The sequence below is a fragment of the Mycena indigotica genome, assembly GCF_014461135.1.
Source record: "Mycena indigotica strain 171206Taipei chromosome Unknown Mind.scaff0017, whole genome shotgun sequence".
Taxonomy (NCBI): domain Eukaryota; kingdom Fungi; phylum Basidiomycota; class Agaricomycetes; order Agaricales; family Mycenaceae; genus Mycena; species Mycena indigotica.
Window position 1 is genome coordinate 706597 of NW_023503016.1, and position 22278 is coordinate 728874.

Consider the following 22278-nt stretch of genomic DNA (forward strand, 5'->3'; position numbering starts at 1 on the left):
ACTGACTGCCGATCACATACGCGTCTGTCACAAGCTGTCACGGACCTTCCCTGCCTTCTACCCTCTGTTCGTGCTTGACCCTGACATGGCCACCGCGAAGATCGCCACCCTCATAATCCGAGTGCGCGGAACCTCGTAATTTGACAACAACAAACTCATTGTTGTTTTGAGAGACCATTGCCAAACCTATAAGTGCACAAATCAAGCACCAAGCAACTCAGTGGGTCTACTTTCTGTTCCTGTGTGCATCCCCCTCAAAAAAATCGTCTAGACACGAACGCTTCCGACATGTATGCATCAACCTCGCCCAGCTGATGTACCGCTCCGAGGTCCGACTGCGGACAAATATCCTGGGCGAGCCCGCAAAACACATACGGCCACTTTCCGAGACAAAGTTTGTCTTCCACAAGTTATATTATCGGTTCTGACGACATTATTAGAGCCATCGAGAATGGCGCAAATGCGCTGGCCGAAGGCTTTCTTTTCTCCGTGGCTGCGGTCCTTATCCTCGGCGAGACTTACCGCTCGTCCCGGAGCCAATCGAAACGCAGGGACGTTGTGGACGATCATATCGAAGACCTGGCCGCCAAAGTCGGGGAGCTGACAACGAAAGTAAACTCGTTGACAGAAACATTTGAGGAACGGTTACGGGAGATTGAGACGCGGTACGTGCTCTTGTTTCCTGTATGGCTGGATAGCTCAAATTTATACCAAGGGATGAGCATCTTCGGAGAGCAATGGGCAGGATTATCGACATAGGGCTTCGTGGCGGATGGGCAGAGTTTGAGGGTACTCCACTACAACTCCCTCGTGTGGGACTGGTTCCCCCACAGAAGGACGGACCACCATTAGATGACGAGAAATCAGACGCGTAAAGGCTTCAAGCCCGAAGAAGTTGTATTTTACTGGGCGTAATCTAATATTCATAGAAACCCTTCCCACTCTTCTTACCATAGAACTGCGCGTCAACCATCCGTTCGAGCAACACGCTTGGACGATACTTGGAGTCTCCCGTTCCTTCATAGAGTGTTTGTTGAATCGCGAGGCAGGTGTCGAGGCCAATGCTACAGAACGTGTCAAAACGGCGAGAAGGCAATCAAGTGAACATACAAATCGGCTGCAAAGACATGAATTTGAGAAACGGAGAGGACTCGAAGACTGACCGAGTTGTAGTGGACCCATGGGGTGATTCATACCGAGTTTCAGGGTCGTGTCTATATCTTCACGGGTTGCGATGCCTTTCTCCAGGTGCATGATAGCCTACGTGGGTTAGCAAAGAGCCACACGAAAGGCACAAAGTTGACCTCATTGATAAAGGGCATCAGTAGCGCATTCGAAACAAATCCGGGGACATCCTTTGAAGTGGTCACCTCTGTAGACGCGTTGGAAAGATTACTCGGCGCATAAATCGATGGTTACCTTTTCCACATGCTGCGGCAAACGACCGGGCACGGTCCAGTGTCTCCGGTGATGTTTGAATGGCAGAGATGAGCTCGACAAGTTTCTGTTTCGCCGACATTATAGAAGCACCCCAGCGATGCCTTATTTGCATACCATAACAGGAACCGGATTGAAAAAATGAAGGCCCACAACGCGTCCAGCGCTCTGTTTGCCTTGCTCGCTGGCTGCGCTGAGTCCGGCGGGGATGGCTGACGCGGCGATTTTTGTGATACTAATTGAGCTAGTGTTGGTGGCCAGAATCGCGTCAGGACGCAGAGCAGCCGCAAGCGACTTGAATATGGATTGCTTGAGCGGCAGTGATTCTGACACAGCCTTGTTTTTGGTGAGGGAAAGCTCGCATTGTGAGCCAATGAACTCACCTCAACAGCCATATCCACGTCCCGCAACCCCTCAAGTTCCGACACAGCAGTTACTCGTCCCCTTGCGTCTTTCGCGTCTTCAGAGCGTATGCGGCCCTTCCCGACATCCTTCTCCAGCAACTTGTCCATAAACGCAAGCCCTTTCGTGACTTGTTCTGGGGACTTGTCGTACAGAAGAACGGGCACCCTGGCGCGTAAGGCGGAGACGAAGGCAATGCCCAGGCCCATTTGGCCCGCGCCGAGCACACCCAAGGTCCGTATTCCGTGCTGGATGGGGGACATGGAGAAGGAGAAAAATAACACGTGAATCTATGGCAGACCGGATCACAAACGACACGTCAATCTTATCTTATCAATTCACTACACGACTACAGGACTAATTGTTGGAGCTTCTTGAAGTCGAAGTATCCGAGACCTGGAACGATCAAGTCAGTGATTTGTAGGCGTTACCCTCACAAACATACCACTGGCAGGATCCCATCTGATCGCAAGTCAACATTCTATTTCTTCAGGTAGAATATGGACCATAGACAACTCACCCAGCCGTGGCATTGAAAGCCGGCTCCAGCCCGCAACCCCACACGGAACCCTCACTGATTCAGACATAGCGAATTGTTAATTGGAAGCAAACAAAAAAAAAACACAAACGTGACATCAACCAGGCCCTTGGAGCCAGCCCCATATAAAAATGGGTTGAGGAAGCCCATAGTTGGCTTCCCATGCTTGATGCGCCAGTCATTGAGGAGTGCGACTATGCCTGCAGCTGTAGGCACGGCGGCACTGGTCCCGCCACCAATATCCCAACGGTTGTAATAATAATCGAAGAAAGCCCCGCTGTCTAATAGAAACTGAGTGCATAGCGCGGGGGAGGGTGCAAGAGAGAGAGCCCACCAGCACAAACAATATCAGGATAAGCCCGTCCTTTATGGTTGTACATGCTTGATTTCTGAGCGGTTTCGTTGACGTTTGCTGGGCCGGTAAGATATTTCGTGACGACAGCGTCTTTCTACATGTGAGTTGGATGTAGCTTGTTAGTTCCATAGGCTCACCTTGATATGCCGGCCGTTGATAGTAGTACGAGAAACCAGCTCCCGAGCCGAGGGACGCGGTCCCAGAGAGGAATTCGGTCATACCCACAGAAGTAACGCTGAATACCGTTAAATGCAAGGAAACAGCCCATTGAGAGTCATACTAGGGGCATGACGCCGGAAACACGGGGAGGAAAGTCGTTGCATTGTTTCCCGTGTTTGCGATGCAATCCTAGAAACCACAGGTGAGTTCAAAACGTCGACAACACGCTGGATGCTCACCGGAGCCCAAAATGTTCCCACTCCCTGGTCTCCTGTGCTGAACATGACAGACACTCCTCTGCAAGCTTGGTCAGACAAACTACGTGTTGCGTTTTCGTTAGAAAAAGTCGAACCTCGCACCAAGTTTGGCAAATCCGTGACAAACAGCATCCGCGTAGTCCTACAATGGAGATAGGTTCCTTATTGATTCGATGGTTCGGAATCACCCACCCGAGGAACCTTGGTTGATTTGCATCAGTTTGTTGCATATCGCCTCGGAATATTGAACACTCACTGTTTGTTCATCGTCACCATACGACGTCGTAATCACGCTTGGAGGGTTGTCCAAAGCCAATATATGATCGATAAGTTGCAGGTACGGCTCGTTTTGTCCAGGAATTTCCCCATCCTGATTCTGGTCTGGAATGTAAGGCGGAATCGAATTGGCGGTATAATATGTCATGGGGATCGGATAGGCCACTTGGATCGCTTTCCAAGACCGTCAGTAACAGTATCGATTATGAGTGTAGTGACCTTACCAAGCTGGGTATCAAGGTTTCCTTCGGATTCTGCATCCTTGGCGGGGAACGGACCTGGAGCATCGAGATTAGACAGAGCATAAGGTTCGGATGTTTGCTAACCGGTTATATTGACAACGTCAAAGGTGAAATTCTTTCCTCTGGACTCAGGGATGTAGTCGTCCAGATAAAGGGCAAATGATTCCCTAAAACATCGAGTATTAGTGTTTTACTTATATCAGGACGGAAATGTACGGTTTGGCCCAAATATCGAGATAACCAGTTCTGAAAGTTGTAAGATTAGATGCGAAAGGAAGAAAGTAGGCATTTGACGCACACTCCAATCCTATTTCCGCCTTTTGCCACAGCCTGCGGCGTGTAATTCCCGATGTTGTACATTTTCCGGACACAAGGCGGGTCAATAACAGACACGCAGCTCGTGAAATCGCTCTGATTTAATACCACAGGACGCTTGACGAGGGTGGAGCCGTCGCGCTTCACTACATCAAACTGCGCTCTGTCCCGGCGGACGGGCTCCATGAACGAGGTAGGCGGGTGGACGAAGGTGATATGTGCCAGCAGTTCTTTGGGGAGACTGTACTCGAGGGTGCGCAAGGCCCGTTTTCCGCTTCTCTGATGCTCAAACACGCCGAACCGCGTCGAAAGCATCTCCTCGGCCTTTTCCACATCGAGGACAGCAGACACGCTGTCTTGTGAAGGCGACCACACGACCGAGCCAGCGTTATTTTCAGCCAGCCAAGCCTCTACTACAGCAAGAGTATCATCCGAGGGACGAGACAAGGACAAAACTTCGTCCTTGCTCAGATGTTGTCCATAAGAAGGATGTGACGGGTCGCTGATTTGGTGAAGGGTGGTTTCCAAAGCTGGAAAATGGGGTTGTGTCAGCCCAAACCGTAGTCGCATTCTGTAGGCCGAAGATATGGGCTCGTCATGGACGTGCGTCCATCCAGCTGGGACTTCTGGAAGAGAGTGCTTGACGAGAAAAGTGCTACGAGCAGCCGAAGAGCCGAGAAATATCCAGGGGAGCGCCAACGCCAGTGGGTGGGCTAAGAGCATGATTCAACTTGAAGGGTCAGCGAAGAGTGCAAGCCATATTTATAGGCTTACCGGTAAGCAGAGACACGGCCATCGAAGACGTTATTTATGTTGCGCGGGGACAACTCCCCGGTGAAGAAGCACGAGAACGACCCGCTTGGACTAGAATTGAGCGCAAGTCGCATCGGCGGCGTCGCCGAACTCGGCGCTGGCTGTTGGCCTCGGACAGTGTCGCTAGACGTGGGAGGGCAGCTTCAACCCGCTTGTTTGAAGTTGTTTCAATGGATATTTGTTGCGTTCAAGTTTCGCAACTTACTTGGTAGCCAGGCCCACAAGGCGCTGCACATGAAAGCTTTCACGGGAAAACGACTGAGCTATCACAACTCCGCTCGCAGCCAGCTGCAAGATGTTGGAAGAAGTGAGGTGCTGATTGATTTGTCATGATCAGTGATCATGATGGGAACGTTGGTTCGTTCCACGACGACATCGACGATGTTGGAAAGTATTCCAACAGATATCGCCCTCGAAATTACAAGGCATTTGGGGCTCCGAGATGCCGTATCTATGACTATGGTATGTCTGTGTTCTCGCCAATTCCGATACCGACCACAACAGACTTGTACTCCTCTCCGTAGTCTGACATGCCAACGCAATTTCTGGATACTCATCCTCAGCGCTGCCCGAATCTTGGCTCCGCTTGATTGTCCCCCACTATCAGACCTCGCCACATTCACTCTCGCCGAATTAAAGTCACTTGCGTTGTCCAAACTCAAGCTTGAAGCAAATTGGTCGACAGAACAGCCCCAGCTCAGCCTCACTCGGCCCCTGAAAACTGGTGATCTTCTTGAGTCCTCAAGGATACTATGCGGCGTGCAAGGCACGGATATACTGCTCCTTTATGGCATGTTTTCAGACATATTGTACTGCTGGGACAAGCGCGAGGCATGCTTTTTTGCGGAGGTGGGCCCAATCAGCTTGGGCGGGGAAATTAAATCGATCGTGGTACCCAATTATTCCGATGGTGTCTCCTGCGACTCTTTCATCTTCATTACTCGCGACCGAGAGGGACCCCGGTTGGTTACATAATGTGCTATGGTCAACCATACAACTCATTCATTCGCAGCACTCACTCGCAGTCCATCATAACCATACGCCACAAAGACGGCAAGGCGCTCATGCTGGAACACAAGTCTACCGAAATCAGCGACGACGGTTTTATCGGGGATCCCACAGGCCTGTTTCCTGTCTCAAACGCGACGACGTGCTGCATATTTGAAGATGCATTTGACACTGAAGCAAGCTGGCTTTCCGTTGCCGAGCGCGAAGGGAATCCATCATCCTCCTCTATTAGATACAGACAGGTGGCACAGCTCTACGACGTGGATGGCAGCGCCGGCGAACCGCATGCACGGTCTTTCAGCTACCATGGCCATGGCTTTATCCTTCTTCTATGTGGAGTTATGTCTCTCGAAATACTCCATCTACCACGGACCACCTTAAAACGCGGAAAACACAAATGGTTGCGATACTACAAGCTCGACGACTTCCAAATCCCCATTACTGTCCCCTCGACCTCTTGCTGGTGTCTTCCTAGCTCTCCTCGATATGGTATTTCTGGGGTGTACATTCGAGGAACCAAAGCGGCCGTCTCCGTCCTCTTTGTGCCTTGCCTGCCGGTACAAGACGACACCGCAGAAGACAGTCTTGCTCCCCCCCTCGACTTCTCCTCGACTCATTTGACACACATCGCAATTCCTGTTGATACCTCAGTGGACAACGAATTGCCGGGTCCATTCTGTGTCGACCACAGTGGCCGCAATGTACTGGGCGTAATACAGCAAGACAACAGTCATAAATTGATGCTGGCTCGGTACCACCCACCTGAAAAACCTGACTCCCCTGGATCAGTCACGGTACATTGGCCGCAGAGTCCCGAGAAGCTGGACTTGCAGGGGGTCCACTCTTGCTACGTCGACGATGCGTCGGGGACTGTTCATCTCATTGACCGGATCGAAGTATTTCACACACTGAGCTACGTTTAAACCCCTTTGTTGGACAACTTGTGTTATTATGTGCGCTGTCATTATTACTTGTAGCACCCTACTATATCTTGTAAACTCAGTCAACTTTAAGCCGCAACAACTGCCGGCGCCCGGGCTCCCGCAATTCGGTTCAACTGTTCCTCAGTATACAACCCATGTCGCAGCCACGGCCCGCCGTACCAGTGTTCTTGCGGTTGCGGTTGCGGTTGCAGCTGTGGATTTGGGTTTGGATTTGCCGCCTGCCATGCACGTGCACCCATGTGCCACATGTGCCACCAATACTGATTCCACTGGTTCTGCCACTGCGTCTGGGCCTGCATCTGCATCTGCGTCTGCATCATCGCCATCATGGCACCCTGCACTTGGGCAGAAGTGGCAGTGCTTTGTGCAATGTTGTTGAGCGCCTGCAGCTGGGCGGCATCGAAGAAGCCGCGACCAGTATCTGGAGGGCAATTGGCGTTGTTGGGGTTCGCGTGTGGGTGGGGGGTGCCACAGGTACAAGACACATGGTCACGGGGTGGTTGCCCAGGATGATTATGAGGACGATGCTCAGCGCTGGGAATATTGGAAGGATGATCATAAGCATTAGGATTGACTTCGCCGCTGGGCGCATGAGGAGACAACAGAATTTGAGGGTCTCCATTGGGGCTTGAAGCATTCAATGCGACAGCTTGGATGGAGGTATTACTCGGAGGAGGGTGACGCGCGACTGGAGTGGGGGTTGCAACAAAGCGGGAAGGGGTTTGTGGGTGGAATCGCGTTGCATGACCGCTGGGCGATGCACGCCGTGACGTTTGGGCGCTGGTCCGGGGCTGAGTGTCGTTTGTGCCATTGAGGACGCCGCCCACACTAGTGTGTTCGTAAGCAAGGCCACTTGAGTTCGGCGCAGGCTGTGGCGCTTCCAACGGCCGACTGGTTTGGCCAGAAGGGCCGGGATCCTGTGATCGTGTTTGAGGAGGCTGATTGGAAACGTTTGGCGTTGAGTGTGCAAAATGTCGGGACTCTGGATCCCGAGTTACGAAGCTCGGCGTAGGCTGCAGAAGCGCCATGAGCGGCCCAACCAGGGAGTTCAAGCTGGCCGTCACGCTGGTCAAGGTTCAGCAGAGTTTGAGAGTCTGAGCGATGCACAAAGACTGACTCCGCGGGTAGCCTACGCATTGGTGTGCGCGGATTTGATGCGTGTATTTCATTACCCTCATGTCGCTGAGCGTCGCGGATAGACGTTTCTATCAGTCAAAAGTGCGTTAGTTGACCGCCTCTCAACGCATAAATACATGCCAATATCAGCCATATCGGAAGGGGCAAGTGGGATGCCAAAACGGATGGGTTCAAACAAAGCTAGCCGAGAGAACCTCGAGGTTATGAAGGGCCCGACTGTTGTTGTTTCGCGGTTCGGAGAACAAGGCGTTGTAATTAGCTGTGTGGCCATGTGTCCCAAGAATAGCAAGCAACAATTGCGTCGATATGTGGATGCCCTGTGGCCAGGGAACGGAGAACAAGACAATGGCCATGTTTACTTGGAGACCAGACAATGACGCGGTGGTTCAACACGAAGAAAATAAACGTGACACTCATCAAAATGACGGCTGACAAATCGTGTTTTCAAGCAGGCTTGTGATGTTGAGAGTGTTAGGTGCAAAAAACATCAAGTACTTTTGTTATCATATAGATTAGTCCCAATTAAACGTAATATAGTGTGAAGAAGGTGCCCACTGCGCTGACCAAATGGACCGCACCCATCGTCTCGTCGACCGATACCGCAGCGACAGCGCCGTCAAAATCTTCCGGAAGCGCCAACCGGTGGACTGTTGAGCTCTGCGTTTCGCGGCGGTACCGCACGAGGAGAAGCTTAAGACTCAAACCCTCGGCAGCCTCAGTAAGTTGAGTGGCGACGATGAAAATGACGTTGCAGCCGCTGTGGTCCATCCACACCAGCGATATGTCCGCTGGTCGCCCCTCGATGTTGACAATGTGGCAATCCGGCGCGAAAATCAGGGGCGAATCCTCTTCATCGTCTCCGTTGGAAATGTCGATAGTTGCGGGGACAAAAATCAGCTGAATTTTGGGGTGGGCAGTGTGGAAATGGATGAATGCTGCGGCGATTCCGTACAGAGGGTTGCTGGGGAGTATGAAACAGAAGGGCTGCAGCACCTCTTCGGCACTGATTTTGGACGTGAACAGATTCGTCTCCTCACATCGCCCCGAGGACAAGCTCTTGCGGGAAACGTGTTGGATTTGGACGACTTCTCCATCTTCGATGAGATTATACAAGTGGCCACGGAACGCGAAACACACTGTCAAGTCGCGTTCGTTAAATATCTACGAGCTTTGAGAACGGTCAACAAAACAAGGTGAACAGTGAGACGTACATGTTGGGGCAAATCCATTTTGGCGGACGTCTGTGGTTTAGACATGATCTCCTTGTTTCCAGTGAAGGAGAGTAAGCACTGGTTGTCGGATTCCTCCACGAGGAGCGTTCCGACTAGGTCCTCGGTGAGGAAGAGAGATTCGAAATAGTGACCATTCGGAGTGCGTGAGAGGGTGAACTCGTTGGTGAATGCGGTGACAATCTTCCCTTTGTGGTGGATGGTTATCAGGTGTCTCTCGGTTGTACTACGACAGAGAGTCACTGACAACGTTCGTTGGATCGAAAATTGCGGCGAGACGACTCACTATGGTTCATGCCATTGCATAATCAAAACTGCTACATAACTCACGTTTCCCAGTCCAAACGGGGCCGACACGCCCACAATACGACCTGTTGTCGGTATAGCAGGAATGACCGGCTCTTGCCCTGATGTTTCTGTGTCCCAGCAGATCAGTTTCCGGCTATCTGGCAGGTGGAGAAGTGCAAGGCCAGTGCCTTGCAGGGTTGAAAGTATTTCAACCTTTTCGCCAAATTTTACGGGAGGGAGGTGTCTTTTCACTTGAGGATGAGACCGAGACCAGTTACCCTCAAGGCGAAGTTGTGAATATACTAGCTCGCGGAGCTTGTCGAGAGGATATACGGAGAAATCAGTATAGGGCTGACACAGGAGAGGGATGTGGTCGCGGGCTGTGGTTAAAATCACAATCCAGAAGCTGCGCTGGCCAGATAACGCGTAGAATGACGCGCATGTCTGTTTTATTCGGGTTTGAACTTGAGAGCGGAAATTTATCGAAAAGATTGAGACGCACCCAAAGCAATGACAGGGCGTCAGACAAAGATAGCTTAGATGCGACCTCGAGGGTGATTTCGACAGGGAGTTGAGAGAGGAGAAGCCTCGGAAGTATCGTTTCCGTAGCCATGATCGTGGTTTGTTCCAAGCCACTGATGTTTTTGTCACATCATCAGCTGTGATGTGTCGACTTTTTCAGAGACTCTCGTGCCCTCTCAACAACGAATATGATGCTCATGCTCCGCAAAAACATCTTTGGCTTCGGTGGAAATGCAACGCGCCTGTCGGCGGAGGGCTTCCGCGAGGTCCACGGAATGAAACGGAACTACATGTTGTACACCAGCGACAACACCCTCGCACAGCTAGCCAGTGCAAACGGGCCCGACGCAATGCACCGACGCCACAAGATCCGGCATTAGCTCCTTCAATGTTGGTTGTTGCTTGGACATTTGACTGTGACCGCAGAAGGATTCCGCGAAATCCCAACTCCACTGTGTGGGCGTTTAAAACCGCCCATTTCAGGACAAATCTCCACAACAACCAGGCACGGAGGTTTCTGGCCTGATATGTTCGTAAATCGTGATATGGTCCAGGCTCACAGGAATCACAGCCTTTTATGGGTCTTCTCTTTCCCAGATGACACCTGCTGCTATCGATATCGAACGAAGCATCCGGTAAGATTGGCGATGATCTCTTTGTCCTAACCCCGCCCCATTCGTTATCCCGTTGCTTTGAAGTCAAAAAAAAATTGTTCGGGTTTGGGTGATTCTCATATACCCGCTTGAAACTTGTTGAACTGGCCTTGGTAACAGCCAACTTTCCGGACTACTGTGCCCTGCGCACTCACTGCGGTTGCCATCTTGAATCGCCTTTTTTGGTTGGTGGTAGGGTGTGACGTGCTGTGTGACACAACTAATCAACTCTATCGCAACCATACGCCTTCATTCCCCCCACGACAATATGCGAAGGAACTGATGTCCGGGTTGACCGTTGAATGCTACAACAGTTGTTCTGCTGTATTGTGCTCACCACTGCGGCACCCTTGCTGCTGCGACATTCCAACGTGAGTCACTGCTTCCTCGGAACCCTGTCCTGATTCACTCTGTTTGCCTCGTGTAGATTAATGATACAGCTCAAGGATCTTTGCGCCTGGGATTCATCCGCTTTAGGTCAATTCTCAGTGACTTAGCGCCGGCTTTTTCCTAGGCGCCCCGGCGCTTAATTGGCTGTTGCATCCGTTTTGGAGTCATTTTATTTGAACAACTGCACGAAGAATGGAACAGCGCGTCGAGAAGTAAGGCAGCGGTGATCTAAGCCTATGACGACGATCTAGATTCCGTTTCGGTGAGCAAAACGGGTGCGGGGAGTCATTTTAGACATTGCTCGTAGCTCTTTTGAGCAAGGAACAGCTTACAGCAGCAGTGGACGCGATCGTGCTTAAAAGCCAAATGACTCCTACCTGTGGGTCAATATCCCCCCTCCTCCCACTCGACTCACACACACAGACTCATATGCTTGTTCAGTCTATTCAATCGTACACACAAACCACTGTCTATTACAGCGCCGAGGATCTTCCTCAAGCTGTCTTGGATACCCTTCGCGCCAACGAGCTTTCCTCCAACGTGACTCTCCCCATCATCGAGAAGCAATTGACGCGTCGACCTGACGCGTCGAAACGCGACCAGTGCTGGATTGTCGTCGAGACTTCCAAGCAAGTCGATCTCATACTCGCTGTCACGAACGGAGATAACGGCGCATACCCCGTGTTCATCTGCCCATCCTCGTCTTGCCAATGCATTACCGAATTCCTGCAACCCCGTCTGCATTTGCTGGCACATGCTCTGCGTGCTGCCATGCCGGTCAGACGTGTCTATTCTGTCTTTGCCCCTGACGTCATTGCGCACGGGTTCATTTCCTGCTGGACGATGTTGACTGGGGTGCGAGCAGAGCCGGCACCATATTATCACGCGATGTTCAGTTATTGCACGCGAAAATCGATCGCTTCACAGCGACAACTCACGATGTTCCCTGGTCTAGTCATCGAGCTTCGGCCAGCAGTCGACAGGGATGTGAATGCGGTTGCGTCCCTATGCTTCCAGTTCGCTGCGGACTCTGCTCCATTCTTCCTTACCGAGGCCAAAGCGCTAGTCGAGGCCCAAAAGCTGATTTCGCAGCAACAAGTTTGGGTCCACACCATTCGCCGAACGGAAGACCCAATCTGCAACGAGGAGGTCGCGTCCATCGCCGCGTTCACGCGAAACTCTGACCACGTGGCGACGATAACCAAAGTCTTCACCAACCCCCATTGGCGTCGCAGGGGGTGTGCAGAGCGTCTTGTCCGGCGGGTCACAAGGCATCTTCTGTCGACAAAAACGGCAGTTGCTCTTTATGTCGGCCACGACAACCCTGCTCGGTTTGTATACCATCGCTGTGGGTTCTTAGGCCTGGCCAACGACGCCTCGCTTCATGCGGGCGTGGAATCCTGGATCGAAATCGGATTAGACCAGTCCAAAGTTCAGCTTGGGCATTGGTAACACCGGACATTTCTTAGTATCTATTATAAAAATGTATAACTTAAAATACCCACCTGTTGTAATTATTGTAGCGTATAATGGCGCGAATTATTTAGTTTTCCCTCACTTTCCTTTCCACTGGCGTGACGTGACCGTAACACATTGATTTTGAGTTTTGACGACCATGGTTCGCGGGCCGATGCCTCCACTCTCCATTTTGGACTACATCCATCGGGGCGTGGTGTACAGTCTTCTCGGTATATCTGGCTACGCAATCTTCGTGGGGGTGTATGGACACAGCGCAAGAAGGGCCGCCATGATTGAGAGAGCAAACGGTGAGTTTGCTGTTACTTTGCTCCAGTTGGCAGCTGTAGCTCATCGCTTTCACTGTAGAGGTTTGTCATCACCATTTAGACATTGATTAAGCCCATGAACACTGTGTGTATAGCGGAAGGCCGTTAAGGAGCGGGAACAACAGGTGTGTCGCAAACAACAATCACTTCGTTGTTGGCCGTTGACATTAACATGCGGTTCAGGAGGAAATAGCTCTTGCCCGCGCGGCCCAGGGGGCAGTCCCCTCTCAAAATAAATCGTAAACTCTCATCCTTGCACGGGAGAAGAAAAAGATAGAGAAGGCCGAGAAATACGGTGTGTTCTCCCGTTACGCCGTTCGAGTCATCTCAAGGGCAACAGCAGTGCGGTAGTTTTGCCTTTGACAACCAGGACAATTTTGGAATGTCTGTGCAACTCCTCGCACGAACACACACCCCAGAGAGAGGAAGCATCAGAATCGGCGTTCGGCGCGGCTACTTACCCCCGCGTCTATTGGATTGTCGTGCTTAATTCTATCCTATCCGTGATGAACTTTATCCTCACGTTCGGAATTTCCCTGGGCGTCAAGTGGCCAGCGTCAGATTCAATGTTTCTCTGTTCATTGTCACCTTCCAGTGTCGAACCATATGTCTGGAGTCCGAGAAGCACCCCCTTGCATTTACTTGCTGTAGACGTCGCAATCTAACAACGATTTGGCACTGCTACAAACTGCTTGCGTATCCATCGTCCACTTTCTTTTGTCCTGAATGTAAGATGTCTGTCTGTTGGATTGTATTCTCTGGCAGCTGTTGTGCAAGGCACGACTTTGGACTAAGGGTTCAAGAGGAGTGTCACTGCCAGCAATAAATCAGTTCGCCTCAGGCTAAATTTGCCCCAATGCAGATTTGTGAGGACAGGTTCGAGAGGAAAAAAGTACAATGGCAAGGGCGTCGGAGACCATAGGCATCTGAAACACTTGTGGTCGTCCCGGGATACCATAGTAGCGGAGTAGCTAACGACAACACCTTGTACTTGTGCGGTGTGCCTTGTCCTCGTTTTTGATGGCGGACGCGTCTTGACAGGTGTCATGTGACGTTGAGCAGACAATGACCCCATTCATCTCTTTCTTCCGGCCTCCATTCTTCCCCCAGCCCCGCCGCGACATTGGATGATTAGAAGAATGGCGGATAAGCTTGGCCACCATCTCCCACATCGCGCAGACGACCTTAATAGCCCCACCTCGTCCTCAGACTTCCTCTCGCAGTCAAGCTATGGGCATCGTGGGTCGATTTCAACGCAGGCGACATCGATGAGCGATGCTTGGACAGACAAGCGGGTCTACGGCTCCGAAATGGAAGCAGTTGAAGAAGAACCGCGTTTTATGCCCCGACCCCAACCGCTCGCCCCAGTCCGACCGAGAGGTGTCTACCGGCTGGACGATTTCCTCATCCAACGCACGCTTGGGACAGGCAGTTTTGGTAGGGTTCATCTAGGTACGTTCTGGCCGGCCAACATCGCTATCATCATTGACTTCTCCCGGTTCTAGTCCGAAGCAAGCACAACATGCGCTTCTATGCAATCAAGGTGCTCAATAAGGAACGTGTCGTCAAAATGAAGCAGGTCGAGCACACCAACAATGAGCAACGGATGCTTGAATGTGTCCAACATGCATTTATCATCAACCTCTGGGGCTATTTCCAGGACAGCGCAAATCTCTACATGGTCATGGACTTCGTGCCAGGCGGAGAGTTGTTCACGCTACTACGGAGGTCGAATGTGAGTCTCCCTGTCTTGCGCCACCATCTTCCACTAAACTTCCGAAGCGTTTCCCTGACCCGGTCGCAAAATTCTACGCCGCGGAAGTTGGTCTTGCTCTGAATTATCTGCACGGGCTCGGCATAATTTATCGCGACCTGAAACCCGAGAATGTTCTCCTCAATGCTGACGGCCACATCAAGGTCGCAGACTTTGGCTTCGCAAAGGCTGTTGACACAACGACATGGACACTCTGTGGGACGCCAGATTACCTTGCCCCGGAGGTGTGTTTCCCTCATGCTTCTCGCACATAGCATTTTCTTACGAGAGAAACAAAGGTTATTGGACAACAACGATATAACAAGTCCGTCGATTGGTATGCCCTCGGCATCCTCATCTACGAGATGTTGTTTGGCCTCCCCCCATACCACATGACTGAAACAAACCACCTTATCCTCTACGACCGCATTCAAGCAGGACCGTCCAAAATTGCGTTCCCGCCCGCTGCGTTCTCCGAGGCGGCGAAAGACCTAATCATGAAGCTCATGGAGGGTGACCCATCCAAGCGGTACGGTAACATGCGCCATGGTGCCAACGACGTGTTTGCCCACCCCTGGTTCCGCGAAGTCGACTGGGAGAAGCTGGAGAAACGGGAAATTACTGCGCCATATCTGCCACGAATTGCAGGCGAAGGGGATGCGAGCGCATTTGACCGCTATCCAGAGGAAGACGCCACATCAGGGTACGGCGTGATTGGGCCCGACCTCAGTGGTCACCTCTTCCCCGACTTCAACTACACTGCCGAACAGTGAAAAAGAACCAAGCGCGATGGCAGCCCCCGGTCTTTTATTCGTCGAAAGGGCTTCGGGAAATAGCGGTGGCTGGTCCATTAGGCAGGGGGTTGTGGATGCGGCTTGTGCGAAACGATTCAGAACGACTTTTGACGTGCTTTTACGGTTCACTTGTGGAATTACTTCTTGTACCAGTAGGATGGCTTTGCCCAACTAGCTACTGTAACTTTGACATAAGGATAAAACAGGAAGCAATCACAATTGCAGCAGGCTCTTTTTGGAAAGACCCATCTTGGTCTTGCCCTTTATGGCACTTGCGCTGTCCGATGTGCCCCTGGAACTTATTCTGGAAGTTGTGGCGTTTCTCGAGCTCGCAGATGTCTTTTCGTTGCTCCAGGTCAGGTATATGCAAAACCGCCGCGGCTCTAACTGACTTTTAGAACAGACCTGCTCAGCCTTCTATACCCTCAACAACGACCGCAGTCTCTGGATTTCTGTTCTGAGAAACACGCGCCTCTCTTGCCCACTCGCAGCCTCGCCCCATACGGATCTATCGCGACCCCAATATACACTTTCCCGGTTGAAATCGATAGCATTGCATAAACTGAGACTCGAAAGCAGCTGGGCCCGGCCCGTGATCCTGCCGTCTGCGAAACCCCCTGGGATTACCGCTTTCGACGAGCCGTTAGACATCATATTCAGCGCACAGGGGACCGATATCCTGCTGCTCTACTTCCCCAGGCGGGGACAAGTTGTGTGCTGGGACAAACAGACTGCTCTGGCTTTCCCCTTTCCCGCTATTCCGACTGGCGGGCAGGTGGTCGACGTTGCAGCGCCTTGCGACAGAGACGGGGCGAGTACGGTTGCTTTCATAATCCGCCGGGTGGATGCGCCGTTGTTTGTCTTGTCTTCTTCACAGAAGGTATAGCTGACACTACTTCTCAGCAGACGATACGCCCACGTTGTGACTATTTCTCATGACGACCGCAAGGCCACCGGGATCGAGCACTCGTGCACCGAAATCGAGACGCGGGCGGCCCACTTCGAGAGCATATTTGTCAGCGAAGATGTCGTCGGATGTGCTGTTGTTGATGACATCGACGAACACCTCACATTGACGGTCTCCCAACGCGGTCCCAACGCGCGGCTTTCTGACGAAGCCAGCCAGCTCGTCACCCTCCACCGTGAACTCGACCCAGAGGACATGACGCTGAGCTTTGTCTATCAAGGACACATCTACACCCTGCTGGAGGACGGCGCAACAGCGCAAATCCAACACTTTTCGCGCAATACCGTCCTCTCCAGAAAGTTTGAGGAGGGTCAGATTTGGCTCTGCTCTATCCCTGTCATTGAAGACCACATTGGCGCCGGCCCCTTCTGCTTCATGCTTCCCAGCACACCTTTTTATGGTGTTAGTGCAGTGTTTGTCCGCTGGGAAGGCGAGGGGGCAGAAGACTCGACAGTGGTGCTTGGATTTCTGCCTTGCGCGCTGACCCACGCGTCGGACAATGGCGACGACTCCCCATTGTCGTTCAGCCAACCATGCAGCATGGCATATACTCCGGGCCGGCCAGCAAATGCGATGCCGCTGGTCTGGATGGACCATGGTGGCTTCAACGTCGCCATCGTGGTGGAATTGGCCCGCGGACCGGAGCTCAAGCTCGTGCGCTATCACCCGCAAGCAGCAGAGCCAACTTCGGTGCATACACTGGATGTACCGTCTTCGATTGATTTGCTCACGCTCAGCACTGTTTGTCTGGACGAAACCGCGGGAACACTGCATCTGGTAGACAACAAGGGCATGCTGACAACCTTCTACTATACATAATGCAGTTTCGGCCTCTGTCTGTTCCCCAGTCAATGGATGATTAGTAGTAGTTAAATTTGTTACTGTAAGGGACCGCCCTACCACCAACTTCAAATGCAAAAATTTAGAGTCATTCTACTTAAGAACACCATACTCTAGACGTAGTTTAAAGTGTGGAAGACTGCGTCCTGGTCCACGAGATGGACGGTCCCGGATGTATCGTCAATGCAGCACGACTTGGTTGCTAGAAGATCGATGCCCGCGGGAGTCTGGAGCCAATGCTCTGAGGTGGTCGCAGGTCGTCGTTCATTGCCTGGGTGGTAGCGCACCAATGTCAGCCTCGGCCCATCAGGTCGCCGGATGACCGCCGCAAGGTTGTGTCCACTGTGGTCCAGCCAAACAAGCACTCTGTTCACCAACACCCCTGAAATCTTGGCGACCAGCGCGTTGAAAGGAAAGTCAAGTGGAGAGGTAACCGCGCTTTCGGTGGTCGCAGGCGCGCAAGGCACAAAGGTAAACCAAACAGTGAGATCGTCGGAGCGGACAAACACGGCACAGATGCCGTATTGCGGCGAGGTGGGGAGGTTAAAGCATATGCTTTCAGCGTTTTCCATCTGTGTGTTCCCGCCCTCGATAGCCACGGTGTACTGGTAAACGTCGTGTGTAGATGGTATTTGGTGCTTCGACTGAACCAATTGTCGCGAGAGGTGAAAGATTCTGAACGACTGTCCGCCGGGTACCTCTAGGGTATTGTAGATATGCCCGCGGTAGGTGAAGCAGCAGGATGCAATCTGGCCGGAGTTCTGAAAACAATTCTGTTGGATGTGGTACTACACTGGTTGAGAAGAGACTAACGTTGTACAACTGCGCAACCCTTTCATAGGTGACAGCATTATTGTTAGGGCTATGATCGCGTGCTGCAGTCGATAGCCAGACGTTCAAAGCCGAGTCAATGGTCAGACATCCAGTGACATGGGGGTCGAAAAAAAGACACCCGAGTCCACTGAAATCCGGAGACCTAGTAATTTCGGATGCCTCGTATTCCAGCGCAGTTGCTTTGCCGTTTTTGTGTCGTACGGTGATGATGTATTGCCAGTAAGTACTTGGGTTGCGGAATTAGACGATATATCGAGAAGGAGAGAAACGATTCTAGACATACACCAGAAACCCCCAACTTCTGACAATTACCGCGACCGACTCACGCGACAGACCGTCAGAGTCATTTGGCACCGAGACCGAAGTAATGCTCCCACTCGTCGGAATCCGGTGGGTGACACCAGGGAAAAGGCGCGCTTCACGCTTGTCCCAACAGTAAATCTCCCCGGTGTTTGGCACGTGTAGGATCAAGACATCCGTGCCCTGCACGCTATGTATGATGATCGCAGGCTCAGGAAGGTTGGCCGCTTGGAAGGGTCGAATTGGTCGTAGTTGGGGGTGTTGCGCGGACCAAGTTTGCTCGAGCGTGAGTTGGGATAGAGCGAGGTGCTTTAGTTTTGAGAGAGGGTATATCGAGAGATCTAATAGCGCAGGACAGCCGATTGGGGTGCTTATTCGCGCCGAGTTGAGAATGAGAATCCAGAAGTTGCGCTCAGAGGCCAATTGGCGGAGACCGGTACAGGTCTGCCTTGGCCCATAAGTAAGCATCTAAGAGAATTGAAGGGGACATACCAGAGTCAGGGAAACAGCATCAGAGAGCTCGAGATGAGCTACAATTTCGAAGAGGATGTCCGTCGGAATTGTCGCCAACATCGACAAGGGTTCCGATCATCAGTTTGTGACGCGTCACAGTTTTTTCAATTTCTTCGTCCATCTGCGCCGAGGTACACACGCTGGTAGTGCACATGTGGGGCAAATTTATTAAATGTCTACACAGTTGTCAGTACTCTTTGCTCAAGTTCAATGAACGACAACTTTTTCCGGAGAGATGCGACCAAATCGCGCTACTAGGCCCTAACTGCTATATTTGGTTCTGCTTCGATAGCAAGACGCGACTCCCGAGCTCAACCTCCATCACCACCATCCGCCAAGATAGAAGAAGAGGTGCGCTACTTGCCAGGCTCCAGAACTTCCAAGCAACATACATCCAGGAGCTTTTCGTCTCAACCAATCATCGATGCTCTTCGCGGGATTCCCTACCAGCTCTCTCGCATCCTGATTGCTTGCCGCGCGGAGACTTTCACCCGTTCTGCCCAAAATACGAGCTGTCCGAGCAAATCGCGGTTTCGTTCGACTCCATTATGGGCGAGGATAAAATGGAATCAATAGATGCATAGCATACGTTGATTCTGGCAGAGTCGGGTTACCCATGACATTCCCAACACCAGTCTCTGTCACCTCTATTTAACCATCCGTATGGATCTTGCAATCCCAGGCCTACGAACATATGGACTCTCCCTTGCTCATTCCCCAAACTTTCGTCAATAATACCGTTGGTTAGTTGTCCAACACGACACAGTCTCCATACCATTGACCCTGCAATCTGTTAGGCGCACTTCAAATCGGCGTTCTAGTGTCCTACGTGCTCTTTGGAATCACAACTACCCAAGCCTATATATACTATGGTCGGTTTCCCGAAGACCCAATATGGATTCGTTCCATGGTGAGTTGCCCTAGATGGAAGCGACTGGCTCTGGCGCAAGGGCTGAGATTGATTTGCTAGGTTGCTTTAGTGTGGTATGCTCACAAGTATTCGTGATGTTGGCAACTCACATCGTTCAGGCTCTTGGAGGCCGCCCAAGCGGCTTTAGTTGGTTATGTCCTATATTTCTACACGGTCACAGACTTCGGAGACAGGAACCATGTTCTCCAAAACGCATTGCCTGCTCTCATGGTGGCGTTTATTCTGACTGGAGCCATTACAACTCTCGGTGAGGCGATTTCTGCCTTAATGATCACTCGACTGATGTTGCTTTGTAGTTGAATTGTTCTTTACCTACCGAATCAATCAGCTCTCACAAAGACTGTTAATACCTATCGCCCTCTCAGTTCTTGCTGTTGTCTACTTCATGGGCACTCTTAGCATCGCTATCGCTGGTTTTAAAACGGGGACCTGGGCCGGCGCAGAATCTCAATGGGGATGGGACATTTTGGCTACAGCAATCTTAAGCGTCGTCACCGACTTGGGTATTTCAGCGGTATTGGTGTTTTTGCTGTTCCAAAACCGTCAGCAAGGAACCGCGAAGTATGTTTCTCGTTGGTTTCTCGCTGTTTACCCTCCACTGGCTCTTACCTTCACTCCCAGTACGGCCGCCATGATCGATCAAGTTATCGCGTGGACCATCGGTATGTTTTACAACGACTTGTTCTTATTCTGAGTTTTTGTTTAGAGACCGGCGTTGTAACCAGGTTCGCGCTAATGGTTTGCTGCAAAACAAGCGACTCATCACTTTCAGTCTTTGCAGTGTTCTCATCCTGATCTTCGTGAGTGGAACGGCTTCATCGGAGTCTTTTCTGAATCTCGTTTGTGGACAGTACGAAAAAATGACACAATCCTGTTGGTTTCTCGCCTTCCGTTTGCTTTCACTGACGATCGATAGTTGTGTGGCTTGCGGTCTTGATCGTCAAATCTCGATGTCCGTTTGTTTAGGAAATCTTATCTTGATTGAATACTCACGCACACATTTTAGTATTTTCCAACTCGCTTCTAGCTAGGTCCGTTTTTGTCAAAATCTATGCAGCCGGTGTTGACATGTCTCATTACTCCCAGCCTCAACTCTCGAAGCAGTCTGCGAAAGATGACCAACGTCTCGTTGCCGTCCTCTGCCCCACAATTTGTAAGTTAATTTGCGGGCCAATTCTGGAGCCTGATGAGATGCAGAGTCATTCTCAAGCCGGCTCTCGCCTCGAAGACGTCGAGATGTTTCGCGTGGAAGCGAAGCTGCACCGTGACAATCGTTTGGGCAAGGCCGAAGCTTCGGTGTGAGGGGATCTGTCTCGAATCGGCATATTTTGCTTTGGGTTCGAGGACTATCTTGCTATACTAGTGGTTGCTCTTGACAAATCATGCATTGTGATAACATCGGAATCGTCTCCGTGTGCCGAATTGCCAACTTGGAGGTAGTCTCGGGGTGTATGAGGCTGGGACTTGGACTGTTCATGGGGGCGGTGAGCTGATCGGGGTAGGAAGTGATGATAGTGCTGGTCGGTTTGGGTCGAAATGCGCAGCCGGACCCGTGGTCTGGGACTATCCTTGTCACGACATGACACATCTTCCATCACCTCAAGGTCAGTCAGGGTATCCTTCTTTCTTCCTTTCCCTCATCTCACTGGGCCATTAGTGCCTTTCTCCAGCCTTGCGTCCGCCTCGAGGCTGCTCGTGGCCCCTTATCGCTGGCTATCGATCCCGCCTGTCAAGCGATCGCTCTCCCGGACCGGACATCTCGGCCGACAACCCCCACCCTTGAAAAGCAAGTCGGGCAGGAAAACAAGTTGCTCTGGCTTCAAGCGGCCGGACTGCCTGCTGACACGGACACTCCGAGAAGGTCACTGACATGCTTTTCCGCCCCAGTATATCACAACTAGCCCTTCATACCTGTTTTGAATGATAAAAAAGTGAAATAAGCAGGGAGAGTCTATGCCAAAATGCTTTTTAAAAGATTATCTCTAGCTATTTTGCCAAAAATAGGGGTAGGAGGTGAAATAGACTACAGAAGAGAAAAAAATTGCTTAAATTGGAGAAAAAATCAAGGAATGGTTCCATGTGCTTCATTTCCTTATTTGCAGACCCTAAACCCTTATTTGCAATCTGTAGGGACCCGAGATAGTGGAATACAGAGATCAGGTATGATATTTTAGCTTTGTGGCTGGTTTTTTTTTTGGTCTGGACAAACTGGTAAAACAGGATTATAAAATCCTGGTCTATTCTCTTTGTATGGTTCAGGCAGTTTGGAATGCACACTGGTCAAAGCTACCACCTTGCCTTTTGTTCTAGCATATTCTGCGGCACATGTCAAAAGAAGCACAAACAAGACCCCAGGGACCTTGGATCCTCAGGCAGCCATTTGTGTGTCCATCAGAAGATCTTTGATAGCCTTTTCTGCATGCAACTTGCCTTTTCCGTGGCGGATCAATATGTAAAGTGCGTGGGAATCCGACTTTTTGCTGTCAAACTGCTACTTTCGGGCCGCTGAAACTGCATAATCGGCGTGGGCTTGGATTGGTCGGTGCGAAGCCGTGCTCGGGGGGCGGGTTGAGGGCTTGGGACAAAGCATGGGAGTG

At 51.4% G+C, this 22278-nt stretch overlaps 11 protein-coding genes across 11 annotated transcripts; 6 read left to right on the plus strand and 5 right to left on the minus strand.

The window, feature by feature from the left end:
• Positions 1–85: 85 nt before the first annotated feature.
• MIND_01388600 (OPA3-domain-containing protein) lies at positions 86–875 on the plus strand (the record flags this gene model as incomplete). Its single annotated transcript, XM_037370300.1, has 5 exons — positions 86–121; positions 174–220; positions 272–394; positions 441–665; positions 716–875. 5 exons carry the CDS (start codon positions 86–88, stop codon positions 873–875), a joined length of 591 nt encoding a protein of 196 aa, XP_037213301.1.
• Positions 876–916: 41 nt separating this feature from the next.
• MIND_01388700 (uncharacterized protein) lies at positions 917–2102 on the minus strand (the record flags this gene model as incomplete). The annotated part of the gene is made up of 7 exons (XM_037370301.1): positions 917–1064; positions 1111–1117; positions 1164–1260; positions 1305–1372; positions 1420–1504; positions 1555–1773; positions 1821–2102. The coding sequence occupies 7 exons, from the start codon at positions 2100–2102 to the stop codon at positions 917–919; spliced, it is 906 nt and encodes a 301-aa protein (XP_037213302.1).
• Positions 2103–2188: 86 nt separating this feature from the next.
• Positions 2189–4704, minus strand: MIND_01388800 (Tripeptidyl peptidase A; the record flags this gene model as incomplete). The annotated part of the gene is made up of 15 exons (XM_037370302.1): positions 2189–2235; positions 2285–2301; positions 2360–2413; positions 2469–2658; positions 2712–2822; positions 2870–2967; positions 3013–3080; positions 3131–3188; positions 3244–3290; positions 3341–3349; positions 3405–3598; positions 3649–3702; positions 3751–3833; positions 3883–3912; positions 3965–4704. 15 exons carry the CDS (start codon positions 4702–4704, stop codon positions 2189–2191), a joined length of 1800 nt encoding a protein of 599 aa, XP_037213303.1.
• A 444-nt stretch (positions 4705–5148) lies between these two features.
• MIND_01388900 (uncharacterized protein) lies at positions 5149–6725 on the plus strand (the record flags this gene model as incomplete). The annotated part of the gene is made up of 3 exons (XM_037370303.1): positions 5149–5256; positions 5299–5756; positions 5807–6725. The coding sequence occupies exons 1-3, from the start codon at positions 5176–5178 to the stop codon at positions 6723–6725; spliced, it is 1458 nt and encodes a 485-aa protein (XP_037213304.1). The 5' UTR covers positions 5149–5175.
• Positions 6726–6811: 86 nt separating this feature from the next.
• Positions 6812–7883, minus strand: MIND_01389000 (uncharacterized protein; the record flags this gene model as incomplete). The annotated part of the gene is made up of 2 exons (XM_037370304.1): positions 6812–7811; positions 7864–7883. 2 exons carry the CDS (start codon positions 7881–7883, stop codon positions 6812–6814), a joined length of 1020 nt encoding a protein of 339 aa, XP_037213305.1.
• Positions 7884–8405: 522 nt separating this feature from the next.
• On the minus strand, positions 8406–10028 carry MIND_01389100 (F-box domain-containing protein; the record flags this gene model as incomplete). Its single annotated transcript, XM_037370305.1, has 4 exons — positions 9903–10028; positions 9399–9844; positions 9095–9338; positions 8406–9044 (listed from the first exon to the last, which is right to left on the minus strand). Exons 1-4 carry the CDS (start codon positions 10011–10013, stop codon positions 8406–8408), a joined length of 1440 nt encoding a protein of 479 aa, XP_037213306.1. The 5' UTR covers positions 10014–10028.
• A 1366-nt stretch (positions 10029–11394) lies between these two features.
• On the plus strand, positions 11395–12417 carry MIND_01389200 (N-acetyltransferase domain-containing protein; the record flags this gene model as incomplete). The annotated part of the gene is made up of 1 exon (XM_037370306.1): positions 11395–12417. The coding sequence occupies one exon, from the start codon at positions 11395–11397 to the stop codon at positions 12415–12417; it is 1023 nt and encodes a 340-aa protein (XP_037213307.1).
• Positions 12418–13837: 1420 nt separating this feature from the next.
• MIND_01389300 (AGC/PKA protein kinase) lies at positions 13838–15275 on the plus strand (the record flags this gene model as incomplete). Its single annotated transcript, XM_037370307.1, has 5 exons — positions 13838–13988; positions 14037–14201; positions 14255–14484; positions 14532–14747; positions 14802–15275. The coding sequence occupies exons 1-5, from the start codon at positions 13877–13879 to the stop codon at positions 15273–15275; spliced, it is 1197 nt and encodes a 398-aa protein (XP_037213308.1). The 5' UTR covers positions 13838–13876.
• Positions 15276–15561: 286 nt separating this feature from the next.
• Positions 15562–17082, plus strand: MIND_01389400 (F-box domain-containing protein; the record flags this gene model as incomplete). The annotated part of the gene is made up of 3 exons (XM_037370308.1): positions 15562–15651; positions 15700–16151; positions 16200–17082. 3 exons carry the CDS (start codon positions 15562–15564, stop codon positions 17080–17082), a joined length of 1425 nt encoding a protein of 474 aa, XP_037213309.1.
• A 134-nt stretch (positions 17083–17216) lies between these two features.
• Positions 17217–18810, minus strand: MIND_01389500 (AGC/PKA protein kinase; the record flags this gene model as incomplete). The annotated part of the gene is made up of 4 exons (XM_037370309.1): positions 17217–17864; positions 17917–18163; positions 18221–18681; positions 18730–18810. The coding sequence occupies 4 exons, from the start codon at positions 18808–18810 to the stop codon at positions 17217–17219; spliced, it is 1437 nt and encodes a 478-aa protein (XP_037213310.1).
• Positions 18811–19444: 634 nt separating this feature from the next.
• MIND_01389600 (uncharacterized protein) lies at positions 19445–20983 on the plus strand (the record flags this gene model as incomplete). Its single annotated transcript, XM_037370310.1, has 13 exons — positions 19445–19493; positions 19548–19660; positions 19721–19734; positions 19780–19928; positions 19978–20242; positions 20303–20343; positions 20388–20406; positions 20454–20481; positions 20533–20554; positions 20598–20633; positions 20688–20712; positions 20768–20834; positions 20879–20983. The coding sequence occupies 13 exons, from the start codon at positions 19445–19447 to the stop codon at positions 20981–20983; spliced, it is 933 nt and encodes a 310-aa protein (XP_037213311.1).
• Positions 20984–22278: the final 1295 nt, after the last annotated feature.